Raw genomic sequence first — 16,367 nt, 5'->3', positions numbered from 1 at the left:
TCAGGGATAAATTTGCCGAAATAGTTAACCATACCAAGAAAATGCTGTAAAGCTTAGACATTGTCTGGAGCTGGCATTTCAAGAATGGCTGCTTGTTTGGAAGGGGCTGGTCATAAGTCTACACTGGTAAATAAATGACCTACACAAGTAACTTCTGGTAGTCTGAATTTACACTTCAGAGGATTAAGCTTTAAGTTCACTTCACGTGCTCTGTCCAGAACTTTCCTGAGGTTTCTGTCATGCTCTGCTTCACCATTGCCTCTAACTAGTAAATCATCCACTATTGTTGCACACAGATAGCCCAAAAAAATTTGCTCCATTGTACGCTGAAAGACTTCACTGGCAGAATTTATTCCAAAATGCATCCTATGGAATCTGTATCTACCAAATGGCATGCTGAATGTAGTCAGTAGTGAAGATTTGCGATCAAGCATTACTTGCCAAAATGAACTCTATGCATCTAAGACAGAAAAAAAACAGTGTAATTTGGCATGAGGGTGGCAGTTGGCTAGACTGTACGCATAGGATGATGAGGTCTCTCTAATTAATTTATTTATTTCCAGTTTGATGACCAGGGAGGTCCACTGGGCTCAAGGAGCCTGTTTTTAGTGGAGGCCCGGGGAGAAAAGCTCTGCATTACATAGTTTAGTTACAGATGCAATCATAGTAAAGAAGACAAATTTACAATTACAATTACATTTCATGTTAGAGAACAGGAATAATTCTTTGGTTACATAGTATCTAAATATTTAAGATGGCAGTAGTGACTTCATTGAAAGTGAGAGTAATGACTTAGTTGAAGAGAGAAAAGGTGGAATGTGCTATTTACAATATGTACATTTATGTCCTATTTACAATATGTACATTTAAGTTAGGTTAGCTTGTACTCAGAGTTAGTCAGGAGTTTAGTCCATGCCTTAGTTAATGCCTTGTTCAAGTCTCTTGGATCAATGCATATTCTGATTTCATCTGAATCTTTCTTATGAGCAGCTACCATGGAAGATACCCACTCAGTTGGTTCTGTGACTGGACAAATCACACCTTGCTGCACCATTTTGTCTAACTGGACCTTTACTTTGTCCTGCTTAGCTATTGGAACTCTCCTTGCTGGCCTGACCACTGGACTGACCTCTGGGTCTACTTTCATGGAGTACAGAACTGGAAGTTTGCCTAGCTTCTCATTGAAAACATAAGCATACTTGGAGAAAATTGAGTCAGTGATGCTGGAACTGGGACATGTGCTTACAAGATGTACTTTGGTAAAAGAAAGCAGTTTCATTCTTAAACTTTCTCAGAGACATAATAATGACTGCACAGGTCTTCTAACTACATAAAATTGCGAGCTGTAACTGTTCCCAGCCGAATAGCATGAAAGCACTACTGAGCCTTCGTTTTGAATCTCTTCACCTCCATAAGCATCAAGCTTTGCACAATAACCCAAATGAAGTTGCTCACCAGCTCTCACTTTACCAGTGATCAGGATGGCACAAAATACTTCACTCTTTGCCAACAAATATACTGCATTAACCTGTTCACTGACCACTGATACACCATCTACATCATCAGCTTTCTTTGTTGAGTGACTTTTCTTAATAACTGAAGAGGCTTACTTGATTTGTAAAACTTTTGAAAGTGGTTCCATTTTTTTACACTTGCTGACCAAATGCTAAGCACTTCTCTCTTTTAGACTCAAGATTGGCTCCACAATTACGACAGTTAACAATAAGCCTTGACCTGAGCTTTGCCAACTCGCACTATACTGCACTGAGCATGCACGTTTTACTGAACTAGTCTTGGAACTTGCTAGAAAGTTACGGGTCCTCCCTGGAAATCCCACAGGAGTTGCAGCTGCCATGTGCTTAGGTCTATTTCTGCTGGCCATGTGCTGCACATTGTCTACGCTTGCTTTAGAGGCTGTTGAAACCATGCTCTTATCACTTGCAAGCATATTTGTGTGCCTTTCTGTGAGCGCATGGATTTGACATATCTCTATGGCTTTGCTTAACTTTAAATCTTGGTCAAAAAGCAAAATCTTTCTTACTGCAGCATTATTAACACCACATATAAGCATTTCCATTATTAACTCATCTTTCAAATAATCAAATCTGGACATTTTTAGCCTTATTTCTCAAGTCAGTGATATAAGCTGCAAAAGTTTTACCTGGCTTTTGGTCTCTTGTATAAAATAGGTGCCTCTCTAATGTAACATTTGTCTGGGGGTTGCACATTTCTCTAAATTTACTCATGGTCCTCTTTTGATTCAGCTGGTACAACAGTATGGTGGTTTTCCCCCTTGTCCTGCATATACTGCTGGTGCATACACAAACAGACGCTCTCTTTCAATGGACCATGACCCAGATAAGTTAAGCAAAATGAATGCCCTTGTATGTGCATCCTTGTCAAAAAAAGCTGCTTGTATGAAAATATATCCCTGCTCAAATATTCTCCAATTCTCTGCTATATTATGATCAAACACAAGTGGAATGAGTCTGCAAAATCCCTCTGCCATATTAACACATAGTAGTGAAGGTGCTTGGAATCATGTATGAACATACACACACACATAAATATGCCAGAACTTTATTCTAGCACCATGTCGTTCTTCTGGTCAGGATGAAACAGTAGAACATTTGTGGGTTCAGTTCAAGAAGCTTTATAACTTAAATAAACTTATAAACAGACTGACTACTACACTCATTCATGTTAACACTCTGGCTGTTCTGTTAAAATGGTACTGCTGCCTGCATGTGCCTACATCTGGAAATGCTTCTTAAAGGTACATGCACACACACTGTTCTAAAAAGGGTATCAGAAGTTTTAGAGGTTTGGGATGCATGGCTAGGCTTAAAAAGGCTGTTGTGATTGTTAGCTTAGTAAACACCTATGAACTTATGAAATAAGTTCACTAACCCTGAGAAATGTTCACAACACACAAAAACTTTGCAAAACTTAGAAATATTTTTTCTAATCCCAAGTATCCCCATTTGTTCTTTTTGGGTAGTTTGCAGAACGCATTTATGAACAGAATATGTCTGTGATCAACACCAGCTACCCCTATCCATGAGGGACATGGGTGCTACCCCATGGATGAATTTGCAGTCTCCCATCCAGTTACATAGGTTCATAGGAAAATGAGTGCGTAATTGATTTCATTGGTTCATAGGTGAATACTAGGCTAACTACCCTGAAGGGCCATTTTAAGCCTAGCCAATGACCTGAGGTCAGAATTAAACCCTACACCTTGTTTTTATGAAGTAAAGACCTTGACCATCATGTCAAACTCCTCACAAATTTAGCTCAAAATGTCACTTTCCTGGTGTCAAAAGAGTCAGTACAGTAGTCTTGTCTAGTAATTCTCCTGCTCAGGTTCTCAGTGTCAGGCAGCTCAGCTCAAAAAAGCACAAAAAGCATAATTTATGTAGCCATTCCTGCTCTATTTACCATGATTCCTGAGTAGAAGTAGTGTAAAAGTCCCTGATAACGTAGTGGTAAAGTATCCTTTCCTCCAGCACTACAATCTACTGATACAAGAAACAGAAGTGTATTTGGTAAAATTGTGTTTGGACCATCTCAAAGTTATTTTTATTTCCTTAAGTTGATGATGCACAGATGTCTGAAAGTATGCTAGTTCCCCAGTACCATATAGGTTCATAGGTAGGTACTGGGCTATCTGCCCGAAGGCATATATTAGCCCAGCCATGTTGTGCAGTATTCACCACCTCTTTGGTTAGTTCCCTAGGCCTTTGATCTAGCAGCTAGTACCCTTGGCCCCTATCTAGTAGAGCTGTTGGTATGATCCCTGGTGTGAACTTTCCGTTACCCATCCACTCGACAGGGTTCCTCTTGAAGAGTGATAGTGAGGGGCTCTGTCTTATGTAGATCGGGACCTTGTTCCATAGCAAGGGAAGTCTTTGCAAAGGGAATCTATCCCTCCAGCATGTTCTATTCATTGTTGTGCTGAGGTTTATATCCCTAGAGCATGTAGCTTGAGTAGATTTGGTTTTGCTAAGATGGAGCATGTTCAACAGTTCTGGGTTGGACATGGCTCTGTATGTTAGACAGAGATCGCCTCTGAGAAGGCGGTATGCAACAGAGGAAAGCCTTAGTTTTTTCAATTGTGCTGCATAGGGCAACTGTTTGAGGCCAGTAATCCTCTTAGTGAGGTACCTGTGTGGTCTCTCCAGCTGCTGGAGATGCCTGGCCAGGTACATTCCAATTGGTACATTGTACTCAATAATGGGTCTGATGAGAGAAGAGTAGAGGGGCACCACTACATCCTTAGATCTTGATGAGAACCCTTTCGTGATCAGATGGGTCACATAGAGGGATTTTCTAACCACCATGGCAGAATGGTTATCAAAGGAAAGCTGAATATCTACTTGGGTCCCCAGATCTCTTATTACTTCTATATGGGCATCTTATTCCTAGAATGTGTATTGTTTTTAATAGTTTAAAATGACCAGTGATGCCAACATCACACTTCCTCCACACAAAGTTGAGATCAGTTTAGGTGCAGATTGGAATGTGAGAAATATAAAGAGATGTTAAAGATCTAGGTGCCTTGAATGGCAGAAGGAAGCAAATTCATTATGATGGCAATAACATTGATACCCTAGTGATTAAATTTAAAAATATATTAAAGTTCTTGCAGCATAAAGTTTTCTTAAAAACTGTACATAGGCCTCCGCTTACACAGTATAAGCATTTCCTCTGCTGCTTGCAGTCTGAGTTTCACCCCATTCCTCAAAGCTGTCCAGAATTTTGCAGAACATTCAGATTTTTACTTCATAATATTGGTCTGTTCCTGATAGAATTTGTGGTTTTGTAGCCAGTCATTGTGGATTTAAGTCACTAAGTAATGACAAACATTTGAGTTCCATGCTTCATATCCTTCGGAAAATGCATGCCAGTGCAAAATTGTTATTCTATCAACGTTTAAATTTATAAGAGCAATGCTTAAAATCTGTCCCCCGATTTTGGGCTTTTGTCTCCCTTTAGTTTGGCTTTGTTTAGAATTATTGTACAGAGAGTCTGTGGGGTATTTCATGTCTTCATTCTAGCCTTATGTATACATATATATATATATATATATATATATATATATATATATATATATATATATATATATATATATATATATATATAATCTACACACGCACACGTGTGTGTGTGTGTGTGTGTGTGTGTGTGTGTGTGTGTCTTACCCTACATTAAAGCCACCTGGCCACATTTAGACCTATGCTGTTCACATTGTTAAAGGCAGTTTTTTGTTAGCATGCTACATTCAATTTAATGTTTCATATCCCTAACAGGATTGCACAGTAAAAAAAAAAATAAAGTCGCTTGTAGATCTCTTCTAGCAGATTTTACTTAACCCATACTGTCCCTGCACATATGACATTTCACAACTGGAATTGGTAATCAAAAGCTTGTAAAAATAATAGTTTCAATCTAATTTCAGATTAATTACTTGACTTGATCTCAAAGTGATAGTCCTACATAATTTTACAGTACTAGCTGTTGCAAAAAAAGTATGGGTCCCATATAATAAACTATAAGCTGCAAAAAATGTTTGCATATAAATGTATTGTGTCTAATACACTTTGATGTACTGCTGGTAATAATGATTTCTACCCATCTACATTTTTTTAGACTAGAATATAGTGGTCAGGCAAACTTTCTGCTTTTTTTAAATATTGCCCAACCTCCTTTTGTATTGCCCTCAAGTGTCAGAAATTTGAAATGTCATTGTATCTGTATTCAGTTTTTTTTTTAATTAGGACTATACAGTGTACATTCTTATTGTATGAAAGTACTGCCTTTGAAAACAAGTTCAAGTAAAAGTGCAACATGTCTGGCTGATAAAGAATTGACACCCATGACAGTCTGGAAATGTTTGATGCGACTGCTGTATCAGTAGTAAGTAGGATCAAAGTGAATCAGAACACTGTATAAGTTATTAAACCTGATGACTGAAACAGGTGTTCTTCTCACCAGGCTCCAATGGCACAAATAAAAATAGTACAAAAATGGACTACGGTGAAAATGAAGGAACCACCAGAATCATTGCACCTTCACCAATTAAAAGGTAAGAATGTAATTAAGATGCAGTCTTTAGAAAATGACACTTCTTCCTGTTAAACTTTACAAGATGCCAGAATTTGTCTTCAACACTCCTTTTTGTTTCCTAACCATGTAATGAGTGGGTGTACCACAGTCAGTAAAATGTTGTACTTGTGTTTACTTTATGCTTTTCTGTACTAATTGCATTCACAGTGTTCCTTTCCTGGGAGTTGTTTTTTAGGAAGATAGTGCATCTTCCCAGATCAGGGTATGTTAGATGAGAAAAGGTTGCCATTGTATGGGTCCAAATGATAGGTACCCTGGTTGCCCCTTTCTCTGAATAGGATTACTGGTTGCTCTGTGGCACCCTACTTCATTCACTGTTTAGAGTTGATATGCACTGTTAGTTATTTACTTTGGTCTGTAGTGCATAAATACCTTAAATTCATAGAATCAGCAGTGCTCAGTGCTTGATTTTAATCTCACCCTCCTACTAACATCACTGAAGACCTTCCCTGGGTTTCAGAGACATACTCACCTCCAGCACTAATTGCCTGTCATGGGCCTGTCATTTAGTAAGATAGTGCAAATCTCTGATTTAGAAACAAGGTAAAGCGGAAAAATAGTTTGGGACAGAAACCAAGACAGTGAAGGCAGAGCAGCTGAGGAAGTTAAAGATGATAAAAGTGAAGCGCCTGAGATGGGTGGTAGGATGCTGACAGTGGAAGAAATGAGGACATCAGAGCTGAAACCAGGATGTCTCCAACTGTAGAAAATGTCAAAGAGAACAAATTACTGTGGTTTGGTCATGTGCAGGAAAGAAGAGGATGATTTGATAAACCAGATTTCTGACATACAGGAAGAAGAATTATATGAAAGAAGACCTACTACAGTTGGGTGTAACTCTCAAAAAAGGTCAGCGAGTGACACTGAATTGAGAGAAGTGGCAGTAGGGGACATGAAAGCCCAATCCCATGTAAAAAAAATAGGATAAAGGCAATTGATATATAGACAAATCAGTCCCCTTCAGGCCACCCCCACATAAAAAATGGGAAAAAGCAGATTGATATATAGATTTGGGTATAGATGCAGATATTGATATAGGAATTGTAATCAACATGGGTTAAGGCAGTCAAGCTTCTTGAAGGACAGTAGTATGCATTTTTGATAATCAGACAAATGAACCTCTGAAGTTACAATTTCTGTTTTCTGCAGTTTAAAATAGCTGAAAATAGCTGTTTAAAATAATTGTAATAGTAGAGCCTTCTATATTTAAAACAGGAACCTCAGTTGTCTATCAGTAGTACACAAACATTCATACACACACACACACACACACACAGCTTGTGCTAGTAGTTTTTATCACTGTGGTGAAAACTGTTGTGTTTGAAGTTCGCCAAGATTTCTTAAACAACTATAGTAATCCTTTAGTCTCAACTGACTTGTGATTCTGTATCTGGCTTGGTAGTCATTGTTGATAAAAAAAATGTTCACGTCCTTGACCTGCTTTTTCTTCTCGCAAGTCCTGATGACAACCCTATTAATGTAAATTCATTGATGAAGTTAACATAATATATTCACTCTCAGGAAATGCAAGAAAGCTCTGTATGATCCTGCAGACAGAAAAAAAGTGGTGATCAAGGTCTGCAGTTAAGGCTGGCTCTAATCAAAATCTTTGATATTTTTGTATTTCTCTTACCTCAAGAAATGTGACTTGTACTTCTCAAGGCATCTGGAAAAGAAGAGTGCTCATCACCTTCTTCTGTGGTTTCATCTGCCATCGTGACTGGGTTTGAATTATAAATGCATGTTTTTTTTTATAATTTTATTCAGTTAAATATTAGGAGGGTTTTGATTGAAGGCCTGACACAATTCTTTTTTTTTTTAAATAAATTTATTAATTTTCAAATACAGGTAAACAATTACATAGAATGTTAAGAAAAAATTCAACCATGAAAGAGGAGAATCAATAACAAAACACAATTAAAGTATTTACAGAGATGTCCACAATATAAAAATACTTTAAACCTTAATATACATAAGATGATTTTATCAAATAAGACTCAACTTATACCATGTGGTAAATGAAGTATTTCTGATGGATCTCAATTTAATGGTCAATAATTCCAAATGACAAACTTCAGTGATGATAATTTTAAATTCTGAGAAAAGGGTGAAGTATCAGACTTCCAGTTTCTTGTTATAACCTTTGTAGCAACAGCTAAAATAGACCAAACCAAGGGGTATTTAATTGTTTTTACAAAGACAGGAACTGGTGTATTAAATAGAACCAGAGATTTAGATAGGACAAAATTATCTGAAAATAAAGCCTGAAGAAAGTTGTTAATGTTGTCCCAATAAGTTTTAAGTACTATGCAGTCAAAAAACATATGGGACCAGTCAGCCTTTGTTTTTTTCTTAGATTTCCAGCATAAACTGTCTCTCTTATTAATTTTGCCCATTATGTGTGGTGTTAAAAAGACTTGTACATAAATTTCCAGGCAAACAATCTCCATTTAAGTGAGGAGATAGTTAATTTGGAAGATTCTAATATTTTCTTATCGTGATCATCAGGTAAATTATTAACTAAGGAAAAATAATTCCAGTAATTGCGTGGTTAACTTTTCATTTCATTTCTAATTATTTTATATACTTGAGAGTTTGCCATTATTAGGAAATTTATGTTGTATAGATAAAACCAAAAAGCTGAATAATTTAGTGGCAGACATTCTTATAATAGGCAACATTAAATCTATTTTATTTAGCATGAATTGTCTACAGGCTTGTATTTCCAACCATAGATTTGTATTTAGTTCAAATTAAGCCAGTAAATGATCTACAGATTTCAGTTCATCGTTTGTCAGCAGCTGAAACCAATATACTAAATTCTTATCCTTATAAAGTCATAATTTTAGTAGAATCAGAAGACGACGTAATTCCTTGTCTAAAGGCAATAGGGAAAAGAAGAAAAATTCAGGCTTTATAGGCCAGGGATTTGTAAATAAAGTTTCTAAAATTATTCAGAAGTGACATAGTTTGATGTATATGTTAAGAGACTTGTATGTTGTGGGAGAGCCCTTTAGTAACCATATAAATGGATTATTCACTATTAATAGTTTGTGAGAATTTGAGTTATTACATGGATTAAAAGACAGTATCTCTAAAAATTTCTTCCATTTAGCTGTACAATATATGTCTTTTAATAAGGATATAGATTTAACCAAGGCCTGACATAATTCTTTGTAGTACATTGAGATTTATCTGCTCCATGTACTACTAGTTACAGAAAAAAAAAAGTGCAAAGTGATTTGCCAGCTTTCAAAGCCATACAGCCATAGTGAGCATTATCAAACAAACAGCTTAATACATCTTATATTAGGGATAGATTACTACCATAGATGGCGGGCAGGAAAGAAGCTGTTTAAATTCTGCCACTCTCTTCTCCTGGCTTGTACTGGCAGGTTTTAGTACCTAGTGCAAGACCCAGTCTTAACAGTGTTTAGGAGTGTGTTTACTGATCGTTAAGTTCAGGTTTCATGCTACAGAAGCACTTCACAAGTTTACCTTTTTCCCAGTATTGGAAAATAACTGTGGTATTCCCTGCATTCCAATTCTGCTATATTTGGTTTAGCTTTTGGTTTCCATGTTTCAGTAATTGCTATTTTTTAGTCAACAGCATTAAACTTAGTAGGGCCTAAATATCCCATCTCAAATATTCATTTCTTTAGTTACAATAATTTGTTCCCCCAACATTTCTGACAAAAGTACCCTGTAGGGAATTTTTAAAATCGACCAACTCGTTGCCTCCCCTAAAACATGTTCCCAAGTACTCCTGTCTTTCCCATAAAACTTCCAACATTTGCTGTCTACCTGTGGAAAAATTCTCTGAAGCCTACTTGAGGTATAAAATTACCCATGCAAACACTTCCATGAAAAAATCTTAAACCTTCTAGATGTTGCATACATTAGCTTCCTGTTGTTCCTTTATTTAATGTTTTTCATTCTCATTTCCCATTTTTTCCTAATCTCTTCTGATTGATTCTTACAGTTATCATGCATTATTATATACCCCTGCTGATTATCCCTTTTTTAATTGCAGGTTCTGTTCTAGGCTAAATTATATACTCAACCAGAGCTGGTCTTTAATTTAACACTTCCCTAACCATTTCTCATTGCCTATACTCTGTTATTAATCCCTGGTAGGGAGGCAGTCTCCATCCCACAGTCCAAACTTCTAGTCTGCCTCATCCTACTGTATGACGTTTTACTCCCAAAATGTTTTGTTTCCAGTACCTTGGTTCCTTGGCTGATTTTCTCCAATAAATTCAATCTCCCTCTTGCCTATTTCCTATGCCCCTCTTTGTAGTCATCTCTATTGGTAAAATCACCCTTCTCAATTCCCTGTTTGGCTTAACTCTTAAAATACTGTATGCTACTTTGTAAATATTGTGTTCTGTATGGTTCTTGTTCTTCTACCCAAGAGGCTGCCTCCAAAGTCCTGCTCTTTTCTTATCTGATGAACTCCTCCTCCCTATTTCAACATCATGTCTTTCCACTTTGATTTGTAGTTTTTGGCTTGTATTATATATATGAGCCTTAACTGTGTGGCTTTTAAGTATCCCTTCAAATGTGGTAATCCTAAAACCATGTTGTTCAGTGGGAAAAACAACTTATCCCACTTAACACTTGCCCTCTTTCCCTTCCAACTAAATTCCTAAAATTCTTTATTAAGTATGGTCCACAGTTTCACCACTGTTGATGAAAATATGCTTAACCTTTATATAGTATTAAAAGGGACTAGAAACATTTTCACTGCATGTGCTGTACTATCCATATTCATAGATAAAAGCTTCCAAATTCTCAGTTGTTGTATTATCTTTTGTTTAGTCTCTTCTCACATATCCTTAGCTGCTATGATAGAATCCTTTTTAATCCTAACACCTAAGTACTTTGTCATATAATTTCCCTATAAATATGGGTATTGTATTCATGTGTGGGAACGTAGCTTATTGGTATAACCTTAGATCTGATGTTGTTAATCTTCATTCATTCATGATGGATGGGTCTCTGTTCTGTCTTCGAAACCAACTCGGCTGATATAACATGCTTGTGCCAGCCAAAATCTGTTGAGCTAAGATTACCCATAGTGCCCCTTTCCTCATCTCCTCATATCTCATTTACCACGTAGAGTTTCAAGATGTGTCAGGCCAGCTCTCAAGCTAAGGGTTTCATTTTTTCACTAAATATTGACCTTTTGCTTTTCTAATCACTTGTAACGCCTTTATTCTTAATTGTTTATTGATACTTTACTTCTTGTGCGAGTGAAAATTTCTTTCCCTTTTACCTTTAATGGTATTCCTTAGTACCATCGTTGGTACAGGCCCCTCTCTTTCCCTTACCCTTTGGTAGTATATATATATATATATATATATATATATATATATATATATATATATATATATATATATATATATACACACATACATACATACACACACACACACACACACACACACACACACTACACACTACACACACACACACGCACACACCATCGTTCGTATTCTTCTTCTCCTTCCCATTACCCTTTTGAGTATTTCTCTCTTTTACCATTGTTGGTAATATAAAAAAAAATGTTTTCTTCTGTGTGTGTGTGTGTCAGTATATCTTTGCTACTGTTGAATTGCTGTTTTTTTTTCATTGCTTTTGGTTTACTGTTGTCTGGATAATAGTATAATGGTGGACAAAAAGGGCACTACTGGTTTTAAACAATGTGATAAATGTGGCAGGAAGATGCCAAACTCTGATGGCCATTTCTCCTGTGTCATTTACTTGGGGGTACCACACTTTAAAGTTCAATTCCAGTGCAAGCTCTGTAAGGCCTTTAGTGCCTGCATCTTAGTGGAGTGCAAGAATAAACTAATTCTGAAGGGTCTTTTAAAAACCCCTTTCTCGGAAGCTTTATCTGAGGAGGAGGTCTCAGCCCCTCCTAAAAAAGAGTTGAAGAAGAGGAGCCAGTCAGTACCATCATCTCCTCATCCTCAGGAATTGAAAACCAATAAAGCTCAGGTTCATATGGAACAGTAACCAAAAATTGCAAAACTGACTTTGATGCCTATGTTGGCACCAGAGTCTAGAACTCCATCCATGGTGCTGTCTTTGACTACGGAACCAACAATGACTACTTCTCCCATGGTACCACAGTACCACAGACCCTCTCGGCACCAAAAATCGTCTCGCCATTAAAGCCGGTCACCCCCCCCCCATCACAGCCTTCTGACCATGGTGCCGCAGGTCGAGACACTAGCCAGGACCAGATATTCTCCACCAGTTGACCCTTTGTTGGACAGCAGCTAAGTCCATTCCTCGATCGGCCAGAATCTCCATCAGGGATGTCAACCCGTTCCTCCAGGATCCTTTCGTAGCTTGATGTAGTGAGACTTGTGGATCAGCTCCTAGTGGCCAGAGGCATCCCAACTCCATCTAAAACCTCCCTTCCACCTGTAGCTGAAACTTTTCTCCACAGACTCCAACATATATTCCTCCTTCAACCTCCCCACAGGTTTTGGAGTTCTCGATGCTGACACCTATCCCAGTGCCAGCTTCTTCGGTTCCACTGGTGAATCTTACCATGGTTCTGGAGCATACCCTGTGGTCCACAGCTCAATCAGGGCCAACCCACCCTCAAGACCATGACTGGTCTGTCCACCGTGACCCCTAGTACGGCACCGATTTTTTTCTATGGCACCAACCATGGTTTCAGTTGCTCTGGCAGCTGTGAGTCCTCTCACACCTCCATCCCTGGAGGCCGGCTCGTTGGAGTGGGGTGTGACCCCGGTTCCAAGCTCCCATCCCTCTTTGGGCAACCTGTCTTCCAGGTTATGGAGAGGGCACTCACCTCCGGTACAAAGGTGGCCCCTTCAGCGCTGGAATGCCACTTATATATGCCTTCTGGTTCGCAGCTGACAGAGTCCACTATGCTGGGACATTGCACACAGGAGCAGCAAGATACCCTACCACAGGGCACCCTCACTTTGGAGTCCTCTTCAGATGTCCCCCCGAAGAGCCACCCCGTAAGAGATCTTGCAAGAGGAAGCACATTGATTCCCCTGAGGAATCTCTCACCGAAAATATGGATTATGATGAGGGGGAAGGGTCCCACGGTTGCCCCCTGAGGGTGTTTCCTTCTGAGACATACTGGAGATACTGAAACAGAGGGGTGACTGGAAGCGCACCAACCCTTCTTCTGAGGAATCTGTATTCTTCTATATTGTTCTTAGGGACATGATAGGGAATGAAGCGAATAATGCAAACAAAAGCTTTGACATTGTAAATCTTTCTGATTTAGTATTGTCTGAGGCAGTGACAACTGTTTTGCTTAAGGGTACGAAATATGTGCCAACTTTTTTTTCCTTCATTGGTTGAATTTATCAATGAAATCAAAGTGTTTTGTAGAAAACAATTTGAGAGTGTTTTTTGGCACTAATGAACAACATCGCTCACAGGAGAATGAAGCAAATATCTTGTATGATTTAAATAAAGATATGGAAGATTCTTTGTTGGACATTTCTCTACATGATAATTCATTTGTTGTTTGGGACTCTGATGATGAATGTGTGGAAGATATGTCTGAAATAAGTAGTGTAACTAATGTTTGTTTTTCAACTGGGTATGGAAAATTAAAAATACCCAAGGTACCCTATACTAGTTCTTTTGTACCCCCGAAGAATACAAATGCAGTCAGTGTCTTTGAATGTGCACTTTGTAAACAAACTGAATTTGCATACTATAAGTATATATCAAGCTGTAAATCATGGAATTTGAGTAAAGAGGAATGGTAGGCTCTTAAACAGTTACATACTGTTACTGATCAATATGCATTCACACAGGCAGATAAGGGTGGAAATTGGGTGATTTTGAATAAAAGAGAGTACATTAATATGGCCTTGGAATTGTTGTTAGATGACAAGGTTTATAAAAAGTTGCCAAGCGACCCAATAAAAGAATTTAATGGGAGGTTGTTGGAGTTATTAGAAAAAGGAGAAAGACTGCTAATTTTTTGTTCATGGGGATGTTAAAAAGCTGTATTTAAAACATCCGAAACATGCCAGGTTTTTTGTCATTCCAAAAATTCAAAAATCAATGACTAAACCCCCTGGTAGACTGATAGTCTCAAGGGTGGGTTCTTTTTTTTACAGAACAAAAGCATCTTTTTGGACTCCCAGTTAAAGATACATCTTCCTAGTGTGCAATCATATATTAAAAATACTTCTCGTGTTGGAAAATAAGATTCAGTGGGACCCAAGCCTTTATCTTGCCTGTGTGGATGTCAAGTCCTTGTACACCAATATTAATATCGAGATGGGCCTGGAAGCAGTGGTTAAAATGTTGGGTGAAGGACCAAAAACCACTTACATTTGTCAGTTGTTAGAATTTGCTTTAATGCACAATTATTTTGTTTTTGAAGATGATTATTATTTGCAATTGGAAGGAACTGCAATGGGGGCGGCTTTTGCCCCATTCTATGCAGTGTTGTTTATGGCACATTTTGAAAATATGTTTGTGTATACTACAGATTTTTTTAAGGACCGTGTGATTATGTTTAAAAGGTTCATTGACAATTTGATTTTTGTGTGCGGGGGGAGATTAATGAGTTTGATCAATTCATGAAATTACTTGGTCAAAATACTTGTGGCTTGGAATTTACTTATAGAACTAGTAGGAATAGAATGCAGTTTGTGGATGTTGAATTTTATGTAGATGAAAGGGGTATTTTGCAGTATAAACCATGCCATAAGGATACGGCTGCGGACAGCATTTTGGAAGCTGGCAGTGCTCATCCTGGTCATTTGATAAAATCCCTTCCTTATGGTGAGTTTAGAATAGAGCAGCCACGGTGGTGCAGTGGTTAGCATTGCCGCCTCACAGCAAGAGGTTCTCCGGTTCGATCCTCAGCTGGGGTGCCTTCTGTGCGGAGTCTGCATGTCCTCCCTGTGGTTGCGTGGGTTTCCTCCGGGTGCTCCGGTTTCCTCCCACATCCCAAAAACATGCTGTAGGTGGATTGGACACTCTAAATTGGTCGTAGGTGTGAGTGCGTGCATGTGTGTGCCTTCTGTGGAAGGTTGGGCGCCGGGCTGGCAACTCGACACCATAAAACTCCACTGCCAATCATGAGCAGACAGGCGATCTGCTGTGGTGACCCCTAACCGGGAAAAGCCGAAAGAAGAAGAAGATGGTGAGTTTAGAATAATGACCAATACTTCTGATAAAAAGATGCTGGAGAAGGAATCTGGTCTAGTTAAGAAAAGATTATTAAAGCGTGGATATAGTATGGAACATATAAGTGAAACTTTAAATAAGCTGGAAAAAAACAAGTTATAAAAGGAAAAGTAGAGCTTCTATTCAACATGAGAAGTTTGTTAGGAAAAATGAAATGGAGAAGGTTGGTGTAGAACCCCTTTTCTTTGTGAACAAATTCTCTCCCCTTTCTGGAGTACTTAGGGAGTGAATAAATAACCTTTGGCCTGTGGTATGTAGGAATGAAGTAGTAGGGAAGTTATTTCCTGAGAAAGTTACTTTTTTGTATGGTAGGTTTAATAATTTAAAAGAGTTGTTAAGAACAAGAAATAAGGTTGATTCAGTTAAAAGAAAGTGAGTATTTCCATGTGGAGTTTGCAAAGTATGTGACAAACTGAAGAACATTGATGGATGGATAATAAATGGAAAAAAAATTTCTGGTTAAAAATGAATTTAGTTGTAATCCGTGTGGTGTAGTCTGCATCATTGGATGTGGATGTACACCTTGTAAATGGTATGTGGGACAGACAAAAAGAAATGTGAAACTTAGAATATTGGAGCACTTGGGTGATGTAAGAAATAAGAGATTGAATAGCCCAGTGGCACAACACTTTTGCGACACACATGGGGTTAGTACAGATAATTTTTTCTTTAGTGTATTAGCAAAATCCTTTGAAGAACATAATGGGGGGGGTTGAATTTAAAAGAAAGTTGATCAAGTTAGAAACTAAATTAATAGTATATTTGGGCACTTTATATCCTAGGGGTCTCAATTTGGATATTGATCGGGGCATTTAGATGCTAAATTTAGTGAATGGAGTTTATTTTATATACAGAACAAATGTGTTGGTTAGGTTAAAAGCAATGAAATTTGTATGAACAAATTAATTGATTAATTTGATATTAATAATAAAATATGTGCAATAAAGTGAGGATGAAATGTTTAAAAAGTTTATATTTAATAAAGTAAGTTTATAGGTCATGGATAAATATTTATAATTGAGTCT

The 16,367-nt window shown here is 37.8% G+C and overlaps 1 protein-coding gene across 1 annotated transcript in view; it reads left to right on the top strand.

The window, feature by feature from the left end:
- Positions 1-16,367, top strand: part of EPB41L4A (erythrocyte membrane protein band 4.1 like 4A) — a 2,214,504-nt gene that overhangs the window by 1,597,059 nt on the left and 601,078 nt on the right. Inside the window, exon 13 of the mRNA XM_044064468.1 lies at positions 5,998-6,088. Coding sequence (XP_043920403.1) covers positions 5,998-6,088 — 91 coding nt within the window. The remainder of the gene's footprint in view (positions 1-5,997; positions 6,089-16,367) is intronic.

Source organism: Protopterus annectens, chromosome 2.part2 (assembly GCF_019279795.1).
Source record: "Protopterus annectens isolate FY-2018-M chromosome 2.part2, PAN1.0, whole genome shotgun sequence".
NCBI classification, from domain to species: Eukaryota; Metazoa; Chordata; order Ceratodontiformes; family Protopteridae; genus Protopterus; species Protopterus annectens.
Note: the sequence above shows the minus strand (reverse complement) of the source record. Positions and strands in the feature narration are given on the sequence as shown.